We start from the raw sequence: 25,392 nt of genomic DNA, 5'->3' as shown, positions 1-25,392 counted from the left end.
TTAATCTCACCATTACAAAACATTATAACAATCATTCTAATTGTTGTTTACAATTATGATTAGGATCATATAAAATCTTAAAATCGAAAAAAACGAAATATGATAGAAAAAACTAATGAATTTATATTGGCAAACCAACTTTTACTTATTCTCACGTTCTCAACCCTTCACTTATGAGATATTTCTCAAAATGTGCGCAACACAATTACCATTCTAATATACTGTTCATTTTAATTTTCAAAACTTATTTTTTCAATGAATTCGTCATTTTTATAATCAACGAATTCGCCCACCGGAAAAAAATATTTTGAAAATTAAAATGAATAATGCACTGGACCAGAAATTTAGGGCATGAAAAGGAGATTCACCCTTCACTTAATTTTTTTAATTTTTAATTGGGATGTGATAAGTAAAAGTTGGGGTGCCAATAGTAGCTCTCTTGAAAAACCGCAACTCCAGCGAGGCAACAAAAGCTGTCACACTGCACCATAAAACCTCAATGACAACCGATTTTATTAGCGTAATTACTCGAGCAAATTCGGTTTAAAATGGTGAAAAATTGTTTGTTTTTCTGAAATTTTCATTTCGACCAGAGGATTTGATGTTTCAAGAAAGCATGTTTCATTTTCTTATATTTTGCGGAGAAAAGTTTTGACATTTGGAGGAAAAAAAATGTTTTTTTTTGTCAAATTGTTACAGAATATTGGAGAAAATTGAAGCTGATTTGAGTTTTCAACAAGAAAGAAACGTCCTTTCTCGATTTTCTGGTTAGATTGTTGAGAGAATGAAGGTTTACAGCTTTAAATGCAAAGATCGGTGAGGGAGGAAGAGAAATTTGAGAATATTAGAAATGTAGTTGATTTAGGAAAGAAAAAGGATTTTTCAAAATTCAAGCTTTGTTAAATTTGAATGTTTTCTGTTTAGGAGATTATGTGTAACTCTGCTGTTTTAGATGGATTTGAAGAAACAAACAGAATTGTAGGGCTTTTTGAAATCTACATTTGGTCCATAAATAAATGTTTGTGAATTTTTTATTATTGGATGGTTTTTGAATCTGGGTATTGTTTCGATGAAGAATTTGAATTGGTTTAAGAAGATATCAAACAATAGTAGATCAGATAAAGAACCTATTTCTTGGTTGAATTATTCGATGTCCCCTGATGGAGAGATAAAAGGGGAAGTAGAGGAAGAATGGGGTGTCGATATGTCTCAGTTGTTCATTGGGCGTAAATTGGCGTTGGGGAGGCATAGTAGGATTTATCATGGGATATATAAGCAGAGTGAGGTGGCTATAAAGCTGATAAATCAGCTTGAAGAGGACAAGAGTTTGGCTGATTTGTTGGAGGATCAGTTTGATTCAGAGGTGGCATTGCTATTTCGTCTACGGCATCCAAATGTCGTCCGGGTAATCTCTATTTCTAACTTTACATTTAATTGATTCATTTGCTAGGTTGTTGCTTGCTTCCTGTAATTGAAATTCAACAGTTTTGATTATAAATCTTGGAATTAAGAATAAGGTTGAAGAAAGAATGTGTGGTGCAGAAACACCCAACCAACCTTCAATCCAGATGATTAACACACCAAGATTTTTGCAAATGAGAAATAAAGAACAGATCACTCAAGAGACAAGATTTACGTTGTATGGTAAAATTGCCTATGTCCATGGGGGGCCATGAAAATTTCCTATTGGCGTAGTCACGAAAAATACAATATAATTTAGGGTTTTCCAGAGAACATATACATGGCATCCTAGGGCTTCCAACATATTTTCTAATATCAAAAACACCCCCAAAAGTTGTACCGGCCCCGAACCTCTGGCACTCTAGGACCCTAATTAGGTTTTCCTAGGGTATATATTTCTCTTTTCTTGGTGGAAGGTTGTAATCTGTAACTGCGAGTTTCTCTTCATAGTGGAATTGTTGTGATCTGTGAACGTACTTCAATATTGAGGGAATCACGTAAAAATCTGTGTTTGCATATTGATCTTATTTTTATTCTTTATTGTTCTTGGATCAGTTTTTCTACACTTAATGTATTTTTTAATTTTTTTCATTTAATACACCTACTCTTCTAGTATTGCAATGCATCTTTGATGGTAGGAGTCGGTACCTTGATTATTCTTTCTTTCCTTTGTGTTATTTTTAAGTTTTGTCGGCCACATTTACTACATTCAGTCTTCACCAGCTGCTATATAGAATAAAAAACTCAATAGATTTCTTGTTCACAATGCATCTCCACCTCCTATTCTTCTGTTCCCTTCGCAACTATCTCATTAGCTTTACATTTCATTCTACAAATTCACTTGCTTCTGATTAGCTCTTTTCTCAAATGGGGCTGCCACTACGTTCCACATATTGGTTTCTTCGAGTGCTTTGAGTTTTTTTTTATGGCATCCACCATGAATTGCTGTTTTGGCATATGACAAAACAACAGGAATTGGACCCATTTCAGTGGCAAAGCTTCTTGATAGTAACTACATTCTCAAGACGATTAGGCAGCTAATCAGTGAGAAACTAAGTGTAAATTTTGTACTTGAGATGTGTCTTAATAATATTCTATCCAACTATATTTTTAGTATCTTTCTCCAATGCACAATGTACATCATCTATAGCCTTTGCAAAAGGAGTCATAAATTAAATTTTCTGAATTGGCGAAATCAATTTAATTTTTCACACTATCGTTCAAGGAAACTAACATGTTTTTCTTTAAATAATTCTCCAAATGTCAATAGTGTCTGCTTCTTTTGTTCTGTTTATCAGCATCAATTATATTTTAAAGTTCACTGATTTTGTGAATTCTGTTTAACTAGTAGTAAATGCTACCATGACAGTGCGGTGTTATTTGTTATATGCAGTTTGTTGCAGCATGCAAAAACCCCCCTGTATTTTGCATCATCACTGAATTCTTGGCCGGGGGCTGCCTTAGAAAATACCTTCATGAGCAGGAACCCCATTCGGTTCCACTCAACTTGGTTTTGAAATTTTCCCTTGATATCGCACGTGGAATGCATTATCTTCATTCCCAAGGGATACTACATAGAGATCTCAAGTCAGAAAATATATTGCTCCGGGAAGATATGTGTGCGAAGGTTGCAGATTTTGGTATCTCATGCTTAGAGTCTCAGAGTGGTAGTACAAGGGGATTAATTGGTACATATCGCTGGATGGCACCTGAAATAATCAAAGAAAAACATCACACAAGGAAAGTTGACGTATACAGTTTTGGCATTGTTCTTTGGGAGATTTTAACAGCGTTAACACCATTCAATGGCCTGACTCCAGAACAAGTTGCTTTTGCTGTCTCACAAAAGGTATGATCAATTTGGTATCTTTGATACTGTGCACTTTCTAATTTTAGTTAAATGGTAATTCCTGATGCAACATCATGACTCGTGAGCTAGATTGGTTTTGAAATACAGATACAAGATTTGTAGTTAAATGGTAATTCTTAGACAGCTTTTGAAATATATATAAAAGATTGGTTATTGATTTAATATCAGTCTGGTGGTAAGCAACCTCAGGAAATATAAACTTACCAGCATAAAAAGGTGAAACAAAGTAGTGAGTTAGTATCCAGAATGGTGTCTACGTGACGTGTTTTGGTAAGAGTTTAAGACACATTGGGCTTCTAGCCAAACCATTTTTCATATGGCACACAGCCCAATGTGTTTATTTTCCATTAAACACGTGCCACGTAGACACCGTTCTGGATGGTAACTTTAAAGTAAAACCTATGAAACGTGAAGCTTTAAATATTCCAGTAGGAGCAAGCTACTTATTGGTATAAACCCAATGGACAGCTTCTTTTATTTGATGGAAAGTTGAATTTCAAGCACTTGTTGTATTTCCAAAATTTCTTCATAGTTTTTCTTGTATTTATAAACGTTGGATTGATGCAGAATGAAAGGCCACCTTTGCCTACTGCTTGCCCTGTTGCATTCAGCGATCTCATCAATCGATGCTGGTCAAGTAATCCAGATAAACGGCCACACTTTGACGATATAGTTTCAATTCTCAAAAGTTACGCGGAGGCTTTTGAGTATGATACTACATTCTTCTTATGGTACAAACCATGCCAACATCAAACTTTAATGAGATGCATTCCAAGGTGTGTCGCAGTCCATAGTTCTGATTTTTTGGAGGCCTAGAGTTCTTCTCTAGGACTGCACTGTGCCATTTTCTTCTTGGTGTCAGATGCTCACTCAAACATTACTCCAACGTGTTTTCGATAAGCAAAGGAATACAAATTGAAAGGTAATAACTCCTTTCGCTAGTATGTATTTACCTTTTATTATTATTTGTGACTTTTTATATTTTAATTTTAGTGGGTAAAGAAAGTGAAATCAAATTGAAAATCCATCACCTCAAAGTCGCATTTGCTATGTTGTTGGTTAAAAAATCTGAATGTCTGTAATATGATCTCTGGGCCTAAATAAACTTTTTTTTTTTTTTTTCATATATGTACATATGGGAAATGTTATTGCTCAAGCTCTAATGGGACGTTAGCAAATTTCACAATCTTCAGTTTTTCAAAAAATTTCCTAAATAATAAAAAAAAAAAGATTTTACGTACCAAGGGCACAAAATCATAGACCGAAAAGATCTATGGTTCTATGCACTTGTTACATCAATCGTGTGATGATGGAGTGAAAATTTTTGAGTAAGAAAATCATTAGTCACCGTTATGTGACAACACATTATGCTTATTTAGACTATGAAACTAAATAATAATAAAAAGTGGCCCACTGGTAGGGTCCCACTTTTACACCAAATTCGATTTATAATTTAGTGTTACATCGTGATGATATAGTCAATGAACGGTGGAGATAGACAATTGAGTCGAAATCAAGCGTTGAAGGGCTTATGACATGCATGAGTGATTGGAATCGGTGGGTCCGAAAGTGAGCCATTGATGATGCGCTTGACGATCCACTGATTGGCTGCTTCAGAATAATGTATGCCATCCCAGCTAACGTGCGCCTTGGGATCATTGCAAGGCTTACCATAGACCGTACCATTTACTATTGCTGTCGTACCACAGTTCACATGATAACCGTAGTAACTTCCACAACAGAACTTCTGGGGATCAACAAAACCTGCCAATATCTCAAAAGTGGGTCAAACATTCTGAACCGTTGGATTGGTGGAAAACAGCAGAGAAAAGTTACCTTGATTCTTTGCATCACTGATTAGCGTGTATTTAGCTGAGTACACGTCGACGTATGTGAATGACGAGTTTGGGAGTTTGTCCTTAAGCTGAGTCAACTTGGTCTTGAGTTGCTGATTAAATTCCTGAGCCACCTCGTTTTGTGGCTTCACGCAGCCGCTTTGATCGAGCTTTGATGAGTGATATATGACGCTATACGGCAAGCAACCGACTGGGCCAGTGTTATGTACCCAAAATACCCTTGCCCCTTCATTGTAAAGTTGCTGGAACATAAATTAATTAATTGAAGAATAATATTGACCGTCAGATCAAAATCAGGGCAGATTGCTTACTTGGACGGCTGTGGAGAATTGATCAAGGATGTTGGGAATCGAAGATCGTGTTTGATCTTCTGTTGTGTGCTGAAAACCGTATGAAAGATCGTTCTGTCCGATGTCGAATGTGTATAGAGCCTTGGAGAAATCCTCGGGTTTAGGCAGTTTGCTTTTGAATGGTGAGATCTTAGCTGAAACGTTGAAAGGTCCAATACATGTGTCACAATGAATCAAGTAAATTAAACTTTATTTAGGATAATTTTCAGGTATCCCTCCTAACTCTTTATAGGATTAACCAATCCAAGTGCCTAGCTTATGAGTTTAATAACTTCATCCAATTATAAGTTGGGGTTGTCCAAAGGTCCAATTAACATATATTTAGATTTGAAACCTAAATAAAATATCAATTCTTATTCTTATCGATTTTAGTTTTGGGTATGAAATCCATGGATCAGAGCTGACCCAACAAATACATGTTACCCCTATTACTTGATAACAATTATTTTTTAGGGGACTTACCTGGTGCGTGTGATGTGCAGGAATTGCATGTGCCCCAGGACTAATCCTGGGATAAGATCGTGGTCTATGGATTGGGCAAAGCCCAAATATAAGCTTGGTCTATTGTCTACATGGATACCCAATTATCAAAAAACAAAAATTGTGATTCCTTACCTGATGGTTGACACCAACTTAGAATTCTTCAAGCAAATAAAACTTTTAGAAAAAAAAATTATTATATGGATTCTTTGTTTATAATTGAGATTAAGAACGGATAACGATAGTGTATTCGATACATAATATGAGCAATATTTCCTCAGGGCCACCCACAAGGGTGTTCCCTCACTTATCTAGTGTGTGTGTTGTGTGGGTATTGCACATGCCTAAGGGAGGGTCCCATATGCCTTGGTTCCAACCCTGGCTCATCCGGTCCCCCTAGTCGAACGTAAGTCTAGACACCCCCGTTATAAATTTGAAAAATAAAAAATCAAAAAGATAACAATATGTATGGACATCTATCTACGTAAAGAAAAAGTAAAATCAAATATTATCTTTAAATTCTAATGTTAGTTAAAAGATGTTAATTTACTTCTAATCTACGTTAACAATTAATGAGATTATTTAGTATCATTATGCATAATGGACAATGATATCATTGACATCATTATGTTAAGAACAAACACCATAAATGATTTTACCGTAAAAAATCATATCATACGATAAAATCTTGTACGACGTATATTCATAACACAATGATGAGGAAATATCACAATCATAAATAGATTTAAAAGTAAAGTAAAATCATTGTAAGAAAATTATTTATAATCAAGCAAAAAAAAAAATTACATCCACAATGGTAGATTCAATACAGATAAGTCGATTTGAGATTATTTCGGGTAATTTGGTACCCATTGACACCTTTATTTATAAGTTCTTTGAGAGCCTTTGGTTTGAGGGTGATACAACAGTGAAAATTAGAGGGCCTTGGGATTTTCAAAGGCATGTTACGTATCATGACTTGAGTCTTTTTTTTTTTTTTTTTTTGGGAAAACTAACATAAATGACCAACAGACCAAAATGCCCTAAGAGTCGTGCTGGTTGATACAAACGGAGACACAAAGGTGATAAAATGATGGGGGTGTCGTGCATATTACCATAGATGTTTTTCCGTAAGATACGAGTCAAAAACATCTACGGTTATATGCGCGTCACCCCATCATTTTATTTTATTTTTTCACTTTTGTCCATATTCTAATATTCAACCTGGTGATTCTATTGAGAACCGACAGACCTCGATATCAAGAACAAAAACTAATGTTTATATCGTTTTGAAAGAAAAAAATCAAAGATTCTGGCCAAATGATTGAATAGGTTAAAAGAAAGAAACCTACCATCCATTTTAGGGGTATTTCGGTCATTTTGGGTAAGTTATCTTTTTGAAAATCAGGGAGGGTTATCTGTAATTTTCATCTAACCCGTACGAGTCTTAAATCTTTATGTACGAGTGGTGAATATGTATCATAAAAAATAAAAAGGAGATAAGACAAGCCTCAATGTTCGCCACGTGTAATAATGTATATTTCTTTATTTATTACCTTTGTGGAAGTAAAGATCGTTGGTGCGTGCTTTGAACTGTTGAAACTGAGAGATCTGGACGCCTAAATGAAACGGACTATAACCGCCTTGACGAATGGAAGATCCACCCGTAGCAAAATTCGCTCCGTTTCGAAAATTCGCTCCAATCGAATCCAAATAGGCGCTCAAGTATGGCAACCCCAACTCCTCAGCTGCACACGATCAACCAAAAGAGAGATTGGTCTATCAAAAATCACACTACAATGAACAACAATCCAACGGCTGTAATTGTAAAGTGTCCAAAAAATAATTGACGAAGAAGAGAATATGTTTAGGGTGTGTAGTGTAAGTGTAACTCTCTCTCTCTCACCTATGAAATCTATGATGAGACGACCATCACAGAACCTTCCAGAAGGTTTGCCAAAGAAAGTTTCGCCATTAGGAGGATGAAGAGCAGTAAACGCTGCAGATATTCCTCCAGTATCAGAGTTCGAATCCCCAAAGTTGTAAATAGCTGGGAAATTACAATTTGATGAATCAATCTCCACCGTTGATCCTCCAATCAATCCCTGAATCAAGAACCCAATAAACCCCACCACAACCACTTCAAACGCCATACCAATAGAGAAGCAATTGATTTGAACAAGACCCCTTCCCTACTCCCTACTCTCTACTCTCTTATTTATGCAAGAGCCAAGAAGAATAATGATAAGGAGAGTGGACCTGAGCCCTGACTAGATTGAACCGGGTGGTTTTCTGGGTTGGAGCCATTATGGGCCTTGGGTTCGACCCATAAAGAATTAAAAGTGGTTAGGTTCATGAGTTTACCTAAACCATGCGGGCCCACATGCAGAAAATTCTACCTTGACAGCCGTTGTGGTATCACGGGAATTATTAGTCATAATGTACCTTTTTTTTGTAAGAAGGGTGGGACCACACCACTGGTTATCACCCATTGACCTGGACCACTAATGTCTAATGGAATGGTGTTCGAATATGATTGATTTGATTATTTGTCGGATCGGATCCTCATTGGATCTAAATTTTGGATCCAAAGATTTGATTTTTGTTTGGAGTGGGAGTAATCGGTTGGGATAACTCTAATCAAACGGACACTACTTTGATTGGTTGGATGTTAAGTTTGTGAAAAACACTTTTCTTACCAACTTACTAAGACTCTAAGCCTTGCTAAGCTTTGTTAGAATGGATTTACAATCTCTAGATTTCATGGAAAAACTCAGCTCCTTAAAAAGAAAAAAAATGGAAGTGTCCGGAGGCCTTAAAGAGAGTCAAATATTGTATCAAACATTTTTGAAAATAGGGGTAAGAAGTTTTAGAATGAACTGATTTTTTGTGAATATGATCTCTGTGGTGAAGAGATTATCCTCTCCAAAAATCAATTTATTGTGAAATTTCTAACCTTAATTTACAAGTTGAAGAATCGTGAACCATTCAATTTTTGTAAATCACTTTTAATGAGGTTAGAAGTTCGGAATGTGCTGATTTTTAGTGAAGATGATCTTCTATGACGAGAAGATCGTCCTCACTAAAAATCAGTACATCCTGAAACTTCTAACCCATACATTGAAAAAATGTTTGGCACAATGTTGACTCTCTTCAAGGCCTCACAACACCACCCTATATATATACATTGAATTTCATCAAAGATTTTGAAAATGGATAACTACCAAAAGTTTATGGAACTCTTAAATTTAAAATTAAAATTCAATAATATATATATATATATATATATATATTTTTAAGTTCATAAATTTTGTCCACTACAACCCTGAAGTATCAAATCATGTTTTCGGATACCACAAGGTGAGTACAAGGACTCTTACTAAGAATAGTCGGATTGAAAGTGTTTGAAGATACGATTATAATGGATCACACAAGGGTGTGCGTATGTGTAACCGATTCTCTTAGATGACATGAGGAGTTTCTATTTATTGTAATTGACAAGAAAATAATGAAATGCTGACACAATTATTCTTACATTTTCTTTGGGTATCCTCTTTGATGCGATATGGTATCACTTGTTATTATTGTTATTCGTTATGTGAGCAAAGATCTATAAATCTAGCAACGGAGATGATGAGAAATAAATAAGAACAATCAAGAAACATAAGATTTACATGGTTCACCTGTGCTACATCTACATTTTAAAGACGAAAGAGTTGTCCCTATATTTGAAAATGATCAAAACCCTCATACAATTGTAGGTTTTCCCATCCAAAGCCGACTCTCTCCTTTGGTTACACATTCATAAGAAGGTAAGTGATACAACATGCATCGTGAATCAAGTCGAAGATTCTGAATCTACATAATATAATTTAATATAAAAAATAAAAAATAAATCATAACTAATGATTATCTCTGTCGATAATCAAATTTGATGAAGAACGATACATAAAATTTTAATTCAATTTGTACCGAAAGCCCCAAAATTTTAGTTCTTTGTTAAATCAAATATGTCTGGAAACCACAAATAACATACCCACATAATGCATCATTGTTTATTTAGTAAGAAAATGAGATCTGCTACATGATCAAGACAAACAAAGCAGGGATCCACTACTTAGTGCATCCTATTCGATCCTTTAAAGGAAGACTTACAATCAATACTCACAATGCAATCTTTAACCAACTTATTGGCAAGCTGGCACCTTTGCGATCTATTTTTTTATTATTAATTCTTCGAAGGAAATAGCCATGTGGCATACTCAATCGACTCCCTAACGTGGATAAGTTCAGGAATCATAGATCTGTATGCCTCGGGACAATTGATTGCACTTCCCCATAAAAAGTGTATCCCAAGGCATAAAGATCTACGATTCCCAAACTTGTCCATGTCAGGGAGTCAACTGAGTATGCCACCTGGCAAGTCATATTATCATGACCCTTGTTAGCCATTTGGAATACAACAGAAATTCAAGTTCTATTCAATTTTTTATTGTAAAAATCCGGTCTAAGAAGGATACACTTACGTAGTGATTATGATGAATGTAACAGCTTATATTACATTAGATCTAAAATGATCAACCATGGAAACTATGATTACACAAGGAGGATTCAAAAACTATTATTTTATAAGGGCCGAGTTCCCAATGATCCTCTTGAGTGAACAATGAATCACATTGGGAACTCGAAATCTAACTATTTTTACAAGTATTTATTACAAACAACACGGTAGAGTTGCAATGAGGTTGCAACAGATTATTGCTCGTGTTTATTGTGTAACAGTCCATCCTCTTTAGTAGTACAAAGCATGTTAAAGATGATTCAGCAATTCGTGATGTCTGAACACAGACCATTGTTGAAGAGTGAATCTATAACTCAAGGAAAAAAAGTGGTAGGAAAGGCATTGATCACACATACACTTTTACGGGACTCCTTAACATCACAGAATCAGGGTCATGTATTCCAAGTCAATCACGTGGGATATCTTTTACTTTGGGGCCAATCTGATTGGACAGATGGAAAATGTAATACATCGAGCTGCTTTTGCCAACATGACACGCTCGTTTTCTGTCAATGGCCTCTCAATCACCTTCACAACAGCGGCGTCCTACAACAAAAATCAAGAAATGATATATAGATCAGTACCATTAAGAGAAGATAATGCTTCAAATGTCCTAATCACTTATTGGCTAGCAAGATGAACACACAAAATGCAAAATGCAGATTTACATTATAGATCTAATAGAATTGAATTTACAGCAGTGTGTAGTTTAGGGGTGGAGAGACACTAGAGCACACAAGTTATGGAGGAGAACCATGAAATCAAGCAAAGAACACCACCCCAATCCAGGTGATCTCCCCCTTTGAACACCTTATGCACGGTAAGGGTTGGAGTGTGGAGGCACCCAAATACCCTAAAATTTAGAAGATGAACACACAAACATGTATGCAAAAAAGAAAGAACACCAAATCACATGGGAGACAAGATTTAAGTGGTTTAGCAAAATTGCCTACATCCTCGGGTGACATGAAATTTCTTAGTGATGAAATCACAACAAACAATACAATAATTAGCATTTTCCAGAGAACAAATACATATAGCACCCTAGGGTTTCCAACGTATTTTCTAGTACCAAAAATACCCCCAGTGATAGAGGGCCTGCCGGCCCCCGAACCCCCGGCAGTCGGCGACAAATGCAAGCCCTGCATACCTCCATAGATGTAAACTGAGATTAGGGCCAGAAAAAACTAGGGTCCCACACCAAAGAATTCCCCTAAAGAAGCCTACAATTTGGGTAGATGAACCTTTTGAAAGGGCAACTCTCATTATGATGTTAAAGATATAAAAGACAGTATCCACCAAAAACAATCATAGGCGACGCCCCACAGATGAAACTCAAAGACTAGTTTGATCTTGAGAACCGGAAAAGTCTGGGAGTGGGTAATACCACAAACTTCAGTTTAACACTCAAGTTCAACTGCTTGCCTACCCACACCCCACACCCCACCCCACACTAAAAAGCTTCCTGCAAGGAAGCAAGTGATGCTAATTTAGATGGAACAACTTAAGCATCTAACCCCCCTTTGATAGAGCAAATTACCTCAGTGGTTTTCTAAGTTCAAATAATGTAGGTACCAAGAGAAGCATAACATTAGAGCATTGAATGACAACATAAAGTATTCTAAAGTCTTCCAAGCAAGTAGAATTGTTCACAAGCCCAGAAGCCAAATGATACTAAAATAGTCGTTAAGGCCTCTTTGGAAGCAAAGAGTTGGGGGGTGACGGTAGGCAACTCACTGAAGTTGCTAAACCAGTGCGTGTTTAGAACAACCCAACTTCAGAAAGTTGTGATTCCAGAACTCTTTGACAACTCTCATTTTTAAGGAGCCACAACTCTCCACCTGAGAGTAAATAACTTCTTATTAAGTGATATAACTCAACCTAGAGGCTGATGTTGATGATGATAATCATGATCATGATTATCATCTGACTATATCTGGATATACTGATAAAAACCCGAACCCAACCTTAACAAAATGCTTTTATTACCCAAATTATAAAGGGAGCTGCTATTGGCACCCCAACTTTTACTTATTACACCACAATTTAAAAAATTAAAAATAAGTCAATAGATGAGAATAAGGAAAAGTTGGGATCTCTCTAACTATAATTGTAAACAACTGCTGAAGTTGTTTAAATGTGTTATAATGCTTTGTAATGTTGAAGTAATAACTTAAACCAAACTTTTGTAACATTTGAATGGTGTGTTTTAATCTTTATTTAGGGTGCCAAATAATTTAAGAAATTGGAGTGTAATAAGTAAACGTTGGGCTGTCAAAGGATTTGCACCATCCAGTTGATCTTGGTGGCCTACCAGGCTTACTAAAGGATTTACACCATCCAGTCCAATTTGGAGTTCTCTGCAACTCTGGGGTGAATTCTCACTGGCACAAACACTGTTGTAATTAATTCACTATCAACTTTTCGAAACTGAACTTCAGAGAGTTATACTTTCAATCAAAAGTCCATCAAGAGTATGCTCCACAAACCAAACAGAACCTTAGTTTCATTAAAATACAAACTACCAACAAGAGAAGGAATACCTTTGTCTGTGGTTGAACAGAAGGCCTTACACTGGCAACATCACCCACTACAATAACATTGTTGACATTTCTTCGTTCATCTGTTTCTGTTGGTGAGGCAGTTGAATGTCTCCATTGCCCATTGACAATGAACTTATAGTAGTACCTTAAGAAAAATGTAGCACATTAAAATTAAATATGAAGTTCAAAACTTGGTGAACTCCCAAAAACAAGAAAAGGTTGTATTGTACATCAAACAAACTTACTTCCCTTGTGGGAGTTTAATTTCAGCTTCATATTTTGGCCCACCCTTGTGAATTGCCCTAACAGGTTCCTTCCAATTTCCAGTGAAATCTCCAACCAAGGATACATCCTCTCCCTATAACACACAGACAAGATCAGAGATCCTAGAAGATACATTAATGAATTTTCATGAAGTCATAATGCTTCATGTGTATGTCAATCTCCAGCCTATTAAATATTAAGCATCACAGATGAAGGGCAAGTTCACACTTACCTCTCTCCCATTCCACACAAAAGTCACAGCATGTGTCAGAGGTCCATCATGTCTCCCATTTTCTAGCATAGCAATAAGATCCCATGTTGCCCAGACAATTGCAGGTCTGCACTCAGATTTCTATCATTAAGCTTTGTCAAGTCAAGCTATCAAAAAAAACAACTGTTGGTGACAAGTTTCCACTTGCAGCATATAACACAAATTGAGTTGCTAATGCAGACTCTTCACAACGAACTCAATTAACACTTTATCCCAAGAGAGCTCCAATGGGCCAGCTCATTAAACAACCCATAACATTATCTTTTTTTTACATTTTTTATAGGTGAACAAGAGAAGGCGGGGTTTTGATCCCAGGTCTGCAGTATTACCACACACAGAACTTCATCACCTCACCAAGGTGGCACCCATAACGTTATTTAAAACCTTAGGTTTAACATGGTAGAAACAAGGTTGTCATTATCATCATCACAGCCATATTCAAATATTGCATCAGGTAAATTCGAATTCTAAAAATAAAACCAAATATCAAAAAACAATAACATAGCAGATGGTTTGGGAGTATAACCTGCTAGGCCTGCATGGGTGCAATCCAGTGACGAAATTGTAAGCATCGTGAAGGGAAGTATCTTGCATCCAGTGCAAGTATGCAATCACACAAGCAGGGGATCTATCAAAGCCAGTAGTACAAGTCACAAAAATCCGAAGGTTCTTCCTCAATAATCGTAATAAGAGCCCTGCAGCAAATGGAAGTTTCTTCCTCAAATCAAATGAATCTGCTTCCCTGCAAAATAAATGACATGGAATATTATTATTCTAATTTACACTAACTACTATAATAAAAAGATAATATTGTGATCAACATAAGGCTTCTGGTTTGGCATGTTTGCAAAATGCACAGATCACAGTAAGTTTTAAGCTTTAGAAATTGAGTGATTGAATACAAAGGTAAAGATTAAAATGTTTTAAAATCACACACCCAGGAACCAAACTTTCAAAACAGTGACTGGTACTAGTAAAGAAAGAGAACCTACAATCTCTGTTAAGAACAATGTCATATTTCCCTAATCAATTAAAATAAATGATATTGTCCAGAGCAAGAACATGCATAAACTGTGTAGACAAATACCCCAGGCACAAGAAAAATAAGGCATAAATCTATCTTTTATAAGTAAAACTTATTAATTACCTTATAGGATAGTTGATCATGAGGATATTCGATCGGCGGCATGAATCATTGATTGATTCAGAATTAATTCCCCAATTCAAACACTCACTCGCACTCTGGAAATTCAGTACAGCAGTGACTCCCTGATGCATACATTCTGAAACTGTCATTAATCTCAGAACAAGAAATCATTAAAATCACATTGAGTGAAAAACTACTCTCCAGTCTATCAATAGAAAATAAAAAACAGAAAAAATAATATAATAAGCTAGATAGCAAGCTGTTGGTTAACAGTGAAATCGAGGTAATGATTCATTTCATTTAGCATTCCATACAACGGGATGGTCTACTGTGCTATTATGATTATTTTCATGGAAAAGAGACAAATCATCATATTAAGATAAAAACTTCCCCTCATAGGTATAAGGATGAAGGTGGGTCTTGAACCCAAGTCTCTGGTATTACCACTCACAGACTTCATCAATTTACCAAATTGGTAACCTCAGTCATCGTAATAAGAATGAAATGAAGAAACGGTTTTAAATCCTGGATAGATTAAGAAAAAAAAAATTACCTATGCAGCAACGGCATGGTGATTTTCCCATTTTGTTTGTGTTGACATGTATCAGTACAGATTAGTGTCACTACATCCAGACACATCCTGTCACTTTTTATATGTCACATAGAGCTCTAAGCAGTCTAAGCCCTTTGATTTAATTATTTTTTCTAGAAAATAGTTTCTAAAAGAGGTTGTATGTGGTCCATTCACCATATAATACTTTAGCAGGCGTTAAAACACAACCGTAATTGTTTGAGAGTGTCTATGGAACTGAACAGATTTATGGTGTATCCATGTATGAAGTAAGTTGGAACCTATATTTTTTTAATGTGCTAAGGTGCATGTTATGGCCAGCAGCACTATATTGAAAAGGCACAAAAATGTATATAATCGTTAAGAATAGGTGAACAGTTATGTTTACTACAGAAAACATATGATCGTCTTTACATATATATACGTGCCCCTCTAAAAAGGGAGAGGTCTTGAGTTCAAGCCCCCTCGTTAGCCACCCACAGGGATTTATCCCTGCTTACCTGGTATGTGTGGTTTGTGGGGTGTTGCATGTACCCGGGGTATTTGGGTAAGATATGGTGCTCTAAGAGGCCAGTTGCCTTGCCCCTGCTAGTCAGGCCTACAAGTTCGGAACCCGTCATCAAAAAAAAAAAAAACAATGACACATGCACATGCTGGTGTTCAACACAGAATTGACGACTTAATAAATTAAAGTATAGAAGATGTAACACACCAATCATAAATCATCTTTAATAGAGAATCTATTTAATAAAAAGTGACATTCCATTACATGTAATGATGTGTGTTGGGATGTGCTGGCATGCATACTGGTGTCGATACATGCCTAACACTGCTAAAACCCTAAAAGCATGGTGTATTGTAAGTAAGATTTACATAACATGTGATCCATGCCTGTAAGAATTTCACATGCATACATCTTGATATCCAAGAAATGTAAGGATAAGATCATGAATGCCAAAACTAATATGTAAGTCCATTGTTTAGTTCTCTAAATAGGAGAATACACATTTTGTAAATATATTTATGCATGTGCAAGCACAAGCAATATTATAGATTCAATAGCATAGAATCCTCTATAAATAAGAATAGAAGTACACTTGTATTGAGGCAATGACGATAAAAGCATATACCAAAACATTAGCCAAAGTTTCCACGTCAGTTTCTGTTTGTATGCACGATCCCACGTATACTTGCTCCGTAATCTGTAACGAAATATAAACAAAACGGATAAGTACAAGATAAAAATTTTCTTTGTTGACAAGCTTACATGCAGAGCTCTTAAGGTAATACCTCATAAGAAGATCCATGGGAAACTAAATAAAGAGCTGAAAATAATGATATTCTATTGGATTCTAGCAGATTGTTGTGGCTACAAACACCAAGAAGCTTAGAGTTTATTTAAAAAGAAAAAAAAAACATATCCTCCAAGTCCAAACATATTTTCAATTAACGACCAGTGACTCAAACAATAGCAAACAAAAAATAAGGAAACACACTATTCATTTTCACTTTTTTTTTTTTTTTTTTGATAAGTAACTATTCATTTTCACTTGAAAAAGCGCATATCCATCAAAGAGAAAGCAACTAGTCAAATAAACTAATTAATGAAATTCTTACAAGTGCAAGTACACTGCACAAAACAAGTATATCCTCACACCTTGCTATATCTCATACCAAGAGAGTGATTATAGTAGAGCTCGCCCTTAGAACGATCAAGTGCTTTAATATATTCCTCCAAAGGGAAACTCCCATGACCCCATTCAACATCTCCAGATTCTTCTTCAGAGAAAACGCAAACAAGCTGGCTAATGGGTGCAACAAGATTACCATTTTGCGATTGAGAATAAATTGATCCATGTTGTTCACTTAAATACTTCCACCCTGGTGTTGTCAAGAATTTCGAGGAAAATATGGCAAATCCAGAATTCCCACCGCCCTCAGATGAGGACTGCAAATTTGATGTCAATATAGTTCTGTTCCACGTCACTGTTGGAACCCGGCCTCTATTAAATAAAATATCAAGGTCACTCATACGATGTAATTGATGAATTGGAAAAGGAGAGGAGGGCCGTTCAAGGACCAGGCTAAAAGATCCATTTTTCTCCTTGAGCATTTTCCTGAAAAGAAAATGAACATGACGAACTAATAAAATTGGACTTAGAAATACAGACAAGAAAAGTTACTCAAAATTATATCAGGGCCAAAAATTAAACATAATGCACGGCAAAATCCTAATTGTGAGGAAAGAGAACTGTTGGAATAAATATTGAGCACAGGGCAGTAAGTTACAGTAAAACCGCAACATAGGGTAAGTTTTTCGCCAAGCTAGGAAACATGCAGGCCCCAGAAAGGACATCTCTTATAGGTTGAACATTGTCTCAATGGATTATTATAAGGGTCGCTCTATTTGCACCACCTTTGATGTAAGTGCACCACCTTAATTTTTTAAAAAATCCCGAATGTGTCCCCTGGGTTTTTGATTAGTGCAACAACCACATTTTAAAAGAAACCCTAACCTTCTCGTTCGTACCTCGCGTGTAGAAGACGAAGTGAGCAACTCTTATTTTCATTTGTTCAATAGATTACTCCTCTCTAAAGCTTCCAAGATTAAGATTTTAGAAGATTACATCAATGAGGTAAATTTTTTCAAGTTTGATTTATTTTTATTTTTGTAAAAATGGTTTTGGTTTTTGTGTCAACAGGTGCCTATCAACACAGGCAAAAATCAATTTTTTTTTTGTTTTGTTTGTGTCAACACTGGACTATCGATATAGACAAAATTGAATTTTTTGTAAAACCATGTTTAAAATGGCAATGGCTGCTTGTATTATATTGCTTCTTGAATCATGAAATCCTCACTGAAACCTTCATAAGTGCAAAGAAGAGATGAATGGATTTGGTAGGTAGGTGACCAAGATTTCATTAAGCACAAAAAATTAAAAAAATTAAAAAAAAAAAAAAAAAGTTTTGGCCATACTGTGTATCCCCAAAATCCTTGATTTCAATAAGATCGCCGCCAGGCACATCACTTGCCTTCTTCAAAGCATCACCCACCATGATTATTCTCGTTTTCTCAGCATTGCCCTGCAAACCAATTTCAGTTTTTAAAACAACCACGAATGCAAACTCACCCTATTCTTTGTTTCAACTCAAGTACCAATCATCGATTACAAAAGACAAATCTAAGACTTCCAAGATACCAAATAACGAGTTTTTTTTTGCAAGAAAACCAGAAACACAATCCAAATAAATCGAAAAATTACAGGAACTTGGTGTAAACTAAGCAATTTCCTACACCCAGAAAACAAAGCAAGAATCAAACTCGAACAGAATTAACTAGTGCACCCTTATTACTTCCATACGAATAAAATGCTCAAATGCAGTATAGAGGGAAAAATTACCCCTTTTTTCAGAGCATGAACGAAGATCTTTCCGTCCACGGAAACCGCAAATCGAATTCCAAGTGGTTTCTCAAGCGTCACCATATACTCGTTAAGATTCATCTTATAAGGAGGAGAATTAGACATTGCATAAACCCTAGTTTTAATTCTCCAACTGAAACAGATCTTCTCTTTAACACCACTAAACCTAGAACTAGAACCTCCCTTAACGAAACATAGATCTCTGCCCAAAAATGAAGAACAAAGAAGAGATTGAGCAAGCTTGTCTGAAGAAGAAGAAGGAGAGAAGTTGCAGAGAAATGGCGAACCATTAGAAGCTCTGCAAGTTGAAAGTTGCAGAGTAGACATGGCGGAAGAATCTGAGATGAGTTATTGGTTAGGGTTTTTAGATCGAGAGATGTAAGCGTAAATGGAGTGATCGTCATCTCTCTATATCTCTCTCTGTTTGTTTTTTTATATATAAAAAAAAATATCTTAGATTGATGGATTTGATTTTGATGAGGTGAGGTTCGCGCTACTTTTGTCGAGATGGAGTTGGTTGTCTTTTGTAGAGAGTGTCTATGGAGATGCCACGTGGAAACAGTTGGAAGTAAGATGTTTGCTACTCTGACTACATAGCAAAGTTGTTCCTCCCACTCTATGTATGAATGCCATGTGGCACATTGTTTTGGACCCACTATCTCCTCCTTCGGAGTTTGGACGACTTTCTCTCGATCTACAGACACAAAAAGATATAAAGGTGCACCCGACAATTATAAAAGTTGTCCACGTGGTACGTTTGGGAGCGTGGGCTAAATGTTTCTTCTGTTGGGACCACCACAAGATTAGGGCTCTGTTTGGAATCCTCCAAAAATGAATTTTATGGGTCTTTGATTAGACCGTCCAAATGATTTGCATTGCGAAATTCAAATCATTTGCAAAAACAATGGACTATTTGCACCCACTTTTTGGCTCGTCTCACCCACTTAAATGTTATTTTCTAATAAATAGTGAAATTACTTGTCGCACTCACTTAAAAAAAAGACTAACTTTTTGTTCAGTGTGAAGATATCGAAAATTCTCTTTGAGGTTCCTTAGGATCTTATTGATTCCACTTAAAATGATTTGATAGAAACTTATCTATTGGAGATTCAATAGAATCATATCGAACCTATGTTGGAGTATTTAGTACTGAGCTATCAAACAAAGTTTCAATTGATTTTTTTTATTAGTTATTTATTTATTTATTTTCTATCAAAATTTTCTAACAAGTCCTAAAAATTAGGAGTTGAGGTTTTCACTATCATTGCTAATTTTTTTACAATTTCTAAGGATATTTCTATTTGTACTACGAAATATGTATTGAAACCCTAGTTGAACCTTACATATATGCAAAAAAAGAATAAAAAAAAATGAGAAACAGGGAGAGGTGATTTAGAAAAAAGAAAAATGAGAATGAAACGAATGAGGAGACCAAATGAGATTTTGGTTGGGATGGTGGGTGTTTGAGTAAAACTCATAAGATTAGAATTACTCCTTTCACCCGCTTTTTAGGTGTTGAAAATAATAAGTGGATGAGGCAAGCAATAAAATGGGTGAAAATAGTGAGCCCCTTTGCAAAATTATTCGACTCCAACTTGTGCATATCAAAATTATTAAAATATCCTTCATAAAAATTGATTAAAGTATAAAAATTTCCTCGATACTTATTAATGCAATTTACACATAAAATTGATGAAAATACCCCTCATAAAAAATATATTCAATTACATATTGTAATTACAAAAATATCTCTCATCAAAGAAAATTTTACATTACAAAAATAGTCCTCAATACTTGCAATATGTAAATACAAATAATAAAAGTATTTTTGTAGTTTGATGATATCGAATATGTTAAAGTTATTTCCAAGCATGGCCTAGGTCCCATGTCAGATGGCGGTGATGTATTGGGAAGAGTTTTTGCTTGTATGCACTAGATATTGACTCTCTTTTTTTAGAAAGAACCTTGGTACAGTGACTTTAAATAACACTCGAAGTGGCATTGTGAGCATAGTAACAAAGTTCAGATTCGGTACTTATTCGGTGAGGGTTCAATTCAGATATATTCAATAAAATAAAATAAAATTGATAAAATTTTACAGATTATACAAAATATTTTATTGGTTTTCTTACCAAAACCTATCATCTTCAATTTTTATCTAAATCATACTTCTTCATGTTTAGATGTTAAAAAAGCTAAATTTTTTTAGGTGAAGGATAAAAATGCTATCATATTTCATGAAAATTTGAGGGATCGTTGAATTAATCAGCTAACCTCTAATTCAGAGAATTTTACAACAACAAAAAAAAAATTAAATCGGAGAATTTTGTGATTATGAGTGGGTAGAGAACCACCATTTTTCCTCAAAAGTGTATAACACTCATTTATTGAGAAACAAATCTATACACTCTCAGTGCTAGGTCGAGTGTTATATCAAGAAGTTTAGTATTTTTCTTTTGGTAATCCAAGTTTGATACAAGTTCCTCACATTAATATTATGAATTTGTGTAAAAACTTGGTGTCTTTGGCTTAGTCGTAAAACTAGTGATAAGATTTACTCCTGCTAGTCACATTGGTAGTTTCTTGACTTACTATATTGCACATTGGGAAACTTGCATGGGAGTAGGGACGAGTAACTATAGGGACTAGTTCATATTCCCAAGGGGATATAGGATATCCTGCCTAGTAAAAAAAAAATTGAGATATCAAATTGATGTGTACCTAACATCTGGCCCTAAGTCATCAAACTAACATGTACAAGAATAATTGAGATATCCTTATGTTTCTCAATTGATCACATGCTCCCCTTGACCTTGGTCTTATTTTTAAACTAATGGGAAATGGTCTCAATGCCCTCATCTTCATATTGTAATAAGTACACAAGTCATTTCTTTTTATTTCAGAAATCAATTATCCTCAAGCTCTTCAATCTTTGAGGTACACATTTCTTTTTTTTCATCAAAGTTCTTAAAATTTTGTCCTTTTAAAGATGCGACATCACATCATGTTTTATTTGTTGTTTTTTTAATAATCAAGTATCCCCATAGACAGCAGATCGGGCTTATCTGGTCTTTGCCTAGTCTATAGACCATGGTCTTGTCCCGAGACTAGTCTTGGGGCACGTGCAACACCCGCACATCACACACACACACACCAGGTAAGTAAGGGTGTACCATTGCGGGTGGCCCTTGAGGAATTAATGTTTATACTAAGCATTGAACTCACAACCAATGAGCATTAACCACTTATCGGTCCGAAATTACCATTTAGCTAACCCCTCAAGGTTTTCATAACCATGTTTTTAGATGCCACAAATTCATATGGTTAGGATCCTCTCCAAGGTACGTTAAGTAACAAATTAACAACATCAATTTGAATTTTATGATGTGGATCTCCACGCTTAAAGATAATGTATCCTATCCCTGTCTTGGATGCAATAATAAGGGAGACAATCACTCATTGTGTGAAGCAAATTGGCTAAAGTGGGCCACGTTGTAGGTGTGGGTCTGACTTGGACCTCAGTTTTATTTAAGATTTGGCCCAACCCAGTTCTATATGACAGATCCATTGTCTATCCTTCTTTAGTACCCAAATCATTTAGATACGACAACTAGTGTCGGATATACTATTGGTATACATGGTTCAAAGGATTTGGGATCCCATGTGATCCCAAAAGGCCAAATTAAGTCTGGGTCTGGTTGAGTTAATTAACAATTCTCGTAAAAAATACCAATATATGTTATATTAATTAGAAACATAATAAAACTGTCTTATATGATAATTACAAATATATATATATATATCGGACTGGGCCAGGCCTTTTAGGCAACAAAGATAGTTCCAAATCCAGCCCATCTAAATATAAGGCCGGGCTTAAGAAAGAAAACCTAAACCCAAGCTTGGTCCACCTATAGCCCTGTGTCTATCTATATTCGGATTTGGCTTCGTTGCTTGCTTGAGGGAAGTTCTAGAGTCAAGTAAAGAGAGTAACTTGAAAGAGAAAGTTTTCTCATAAATGAGCATTATATAGTAGTGGGGTTTTTCGATATGACAAAATTAGCCCTTTATTGTGACTGTGGCAAGTTCTAACAATAAAATATTAAGGGCATACTAAGTCATTTACAAGAAATTATTAGGTATGCTTTTAAATTTTAATATACTAAGTGGGCTGGGCCACCCATGGTTTTAAATTCAAACCACCTGGACATGGACTACTTTATTAAACCTAAACCCGGTTCATGATGGGATGGGCTGGACCGGATCAAGCCAAAGCCCGGCCCATTGACAGTCCTAGTTTCACTAGATAAGCCAATTGTAAAGGATGATACTGGTGGAAATGAAAAAGATGAATTATATTAGAAACCATAGCTCACTGCTTACATTCTGCTATTGCCCGGTCTGGACCTTTAGTTTTGGCGATTTTCCGGTTTGACTTATTTAGAATAAATACCTATCACTTGTATTATTTTTCTCATTGGTGAGAAAGAGATTAAAGGTGCGAGTTTGCTAAGTTGGTAATGTTAGTGAGTATTGATACCACTAATGTGGGTTCAAAATTCACCTTCACTTGAGTTACTGATCTCAGTAAAAATAAGTTTACTCAATAATACTAATATTTTTACGGTTTTACTTAATCATATTATGTATATACCAACATCCATAGTACATCTTATTTGAAAAGATAACTCATCAAACACCAATGGATCCCAGTTTAGCTCTATTGGAATCATTAAAAGAATTCAACCATTTTTGCTTTCTAATGATAAATATGCTTATTAGCTTGCCTATTGAGTTCCTCCGCTGATAAGAATGTGACTGTCCTAACCCGGAGGGGTTGGCTCAATTGCAGTTTCGGACCGATAAGTGGTTAATGCCCGTAGGTCGTGTTTGATATCCAATACGAGCATTAATTCCTAGTGGGCCACCCTTGAGGGCGCACCCTCACTTACTTGGTGTGTGTGATGTGCCTGTGGACTAGGCAAAGCTCAAATACGGACCCAGTCCGATGTTATATAAACTAAAAATTGAATGTCTTGAGAATCAGCTACTTGGATATTTTTAAGGTTGTGGAGCAATGGTCTTATAATGCTTGATAATAAAGAGAAGCATATGTAATGTCTTTCCTTCGTTGTATATGTAACCAATATATGAATGCTTACATATGGTGGTAAATCACATATATCACAAGGGCTAACAATAAGAGAACATTTTTTTCCACATGTTCTGTTGTAATATATTTTAATAAAGAATAATGATTTTCTGACTCTCCCAACGTGGCAGTGAATAGAACCATAGATTTCCTTGGGATACACAATTGCACATAATTATGGGAATATGCAATTCTGTATCTCGAGAAAAATATGTGGTTCTATGCAGTGCCATGTCAAGGGAGTCAAATTATCACAACTCTTTAATAAAATGCATTTTGGCTCATGTTCTAAATTCTTAAGAACATTTTACAACTACAACAATCAAAGTCGTATCCCAAATATTTCAAGTCAGCTAAATGAATCTTGTTTCCCCATTCCACTATGGGTAGCGTTCGACAATCAATGTTGGGAGTCAAAATTTGTCTTATATGGGTTAAAAGTTTCGGATTGTGTTGATTTTTTGTGAGGTTAATCTCTACAATGAAGATAGCGTCGTTACAAAAAAAAAAAAAAAATCAGCCCAATCTACAATTTCTAACCCCATAAAAAATGGTTTACAATTTAATAGTACAAAATCGATGGTCCACAATTCTATACCACTTTTGAACAAGGAGATCATCCTCACAAACTATTAGCCCAATCATATCTTTCTAAACCATATAGGACAAATGCGTTAGCTACGCCATATATATGTATAAAGGGAAAAAACTTCGTCTAGTGCAAAGGTTTCTTCTTTGAGGTTTGTAACCACGTCCCCATCAGCGCCCTAATTTTAATTTTAGTGAATTACCAGAATTTTTACCCATTCCATTTTTTGGGTTCTTGATTTATTTTTATTTTTTTCCTTTACGAAATATTGTTTCATTTTAGAGGTGGCATGAAAAAGACTCGATATCGTATGGATTTGATCGTATTGATGGTAATTTCACCAGGTTTTAGGGGAATTACTCCTCTTTTTTATTGATCGAACTCAATTACATGGACCGTCATTCCACTCATCCAATCCTCTTCACAAACTTGTACAACCGATGTCGTAAAGATTACCAACACTATTATCAAAGAAATATGAAAACGGGCAACAATTTTGCACCAAATATCTGGAGGTATGGAAAGAGCGAGTGTGTTATATTATTCGTAGTGAGTTCATATTTATATACACTATCTCCAAAGACCTCCTTTTAAGATCTTCAATATTTTTTTTGTTTCTCAAAACTAGTGACATAATCGTTTTTGTTTGAACATTGCCCATTTTGATCCAGTCGACTTTCGTTTAATTAATTATTTATTAGAATAATGTTTATACACGTTTTTTTCAAATGTATTCAGTCGACTTTCGTTTAATTAATTATTTATTAGAATAATGTTTATACACGTTTTTTTCAAATGTGTTCATTTTTAATTTTAATTTTTATATTCGTTTTTAGTTGCCTATCTCAACATCCTCCT

The 25,392-nt window shown here is 35.4% G+C and overlaps 3 protein-coding genes across 3 annotated transcripts; 1 reads left to right on the top strand and 2 right to left on the bottom strand.

Moving 5' to 3' along the window:
• The first annotated feature begins 487 nt into the window (after positions 1-487).
• Positions 488-5,472, top strand: LOC147401088 (serine/threonine/tyrosine-protein kinase HT1-like). The gene is made up of 3 exons (XM_086442227.1): positions 488-1,405; positions 2,855-3,310; positions 3,899-5,472. The coding sequence occupies exons 1-3, from the start codon at positions 1,070-1,072 to the stop codon at positions 4,145-4,147; spliced, it is 1,041 nt and encodes a 346-aa protein (XP_086298353.1). The 5' UTR covers positions 488-1,069; the 3' UTR covers positions 4,148-5,472.
• On the bottom strand, positions 4,721-8,234 carry LOC147401087 (GDSL esterase/lipase At3g27950-like). Its single transcript, XM_086442226.1, has 5 exons — positions 7,924-8,234; positions 7,574-7,765; positions 5,499-5,671; positions 5,168-5,429; positions 4,721-5,095 (listed from the first exon to the last, which is right to left on the bottom strand). Exons 1-5 carry the CDS (start codon positions 8,168-8,170, stop codon positions 4,845-4,847), a joined length of 1,125 nt encoding a protein of 374 aa, XP_086298352.1. The 5' UTR covers positions 8,171-8,234; the 3' UTR covers positions 4,721-4,844.
• Positions 8,235-10,625: 2,391 nt separating this feature from the next.
• Positions 10,626-19,213, bottom strand: LOC147401086 (phosphoglucan phosphatase LSF1, chloroplastic). Its single transcript, XM_086442225.1, has 10 exons — positions 18,776-19,213; positions 18,352-18,458; positions 17,032-17,491; positions 16,505-16,576; positions 14,804-14,925; positions 14,183-14,398; positions 13,618-13,723; positions 13,367-13,479; positions 13,122-13,266; positions 10,626-11,124 (listed from the first exon to the last, which is right to left on the bottom strand). The coding sequence occupies exons 1-10, from the start codon at positions 19,121-19,123 to the stop codon at positions 11,005-11,007; spliced, it is 1,809 nt and encodes a 602-aa protein (XP_086298351.1). The 5' UTR covers positions 19,124-19,213; the 3' UTR covers positions 10,626-11,004.
• Positions 19,214-25,392: the final 6,179 nt, after the last annotated feature.

The sequence above is a fragment of the Akebia trifoliata genome, chromosome 5 (assembly GCF_017979445.1).
Source record: "Akebia trifoliata isolate Shusen 1 chromosome 5, ASM1797944v1, whole genome shotgun sequence".
In the NCBI taxonomy this organism is placed as follows: domain Eukaryota; kingdom Viridiplantae; phylum Streptophyta; class Magnoliopsida; order Ranunculales; family Lardizabalaceae; genus Akebia; species Akebia trifoliata.
This window is presented reverse-complemented; position numbering and strand designations above follow the sequence as displayed.

What these genes read in the sequence shown, in the direction of transcription:
- LOC147401086 (XM_086442225.1), bottom strand. Translation starts at nt 19,123, where the DNA reads ATGTCTACTCTGCAACTTTCAACTTGCAGAGCTTCTAATGGTTCGCCA. An exon ending in AAGGATTTTGGGGATACACA is followed by an intron (nt 17,492 to 18,351) that starts GTATGGCCAAAA and finishes TTTTCTTTTCAG; the next exon opens with GAAAATGCTCAAGGAGAAAA. An exon ending in TTGGTATGAGATATAGCAAG is followed by an intron (nt 16,577 to 17,031) that starts GTGTGAGGATAT and finishes ATTTCGTTACAG; the next exon opens with ATTACGGAGCAAGTATACGT.
- LOC147401088 (XM_086442227.1), top strand. Translation starts at nt 1,070, where the DNA reads ATGAAGAATTTGAATTGGTTTAAGAAGATATCAAACAATAGTAGATCA. An exon ending in GGCATCCAAATGTCGTCCGG is followed by an intron (nt 1,406 to 2,854) that starts GTAATCTCTATT and finishes TGTTATATGCAG; the next exon opens with TTTGTTGCAGCATGCAAAAA. An exon ending in CTTTTGCTGTCTCACAAAAG is followed by an intron (nt 3,311 to 3,898) that starts GTATGATCAATT and finishes GGATTGATGCAG; the next exon opens with AATGAAAGGCCACCTTTGCC.
- LOC147401087 (XM_086442226.1), bottom strand. Translation starts at nt 8,170, where the DNA reads ATGGCGTTTGAAGTGGTTGTGGTGGGGTTTATTGGGTTCTTGATTCAG. An exon ending in TCTCATCATAGATTTCATAG is followed by an intron (nt 7,766 to 7,923) that starts GTGAGAGAGAGA and finishes GATCGTGTGCAG; the next exon opens with CTGAGGAGTTGGGGTTGCCA. An exon ending in CGATCTTTACTTCCACAAAG is followed by an intron (nt 5,672 to 7,573) that starts GTAATAAATAAA and finishes TCAACGTTTCAG; the next exon opens with CTAAGATCTCACCATTCAAA.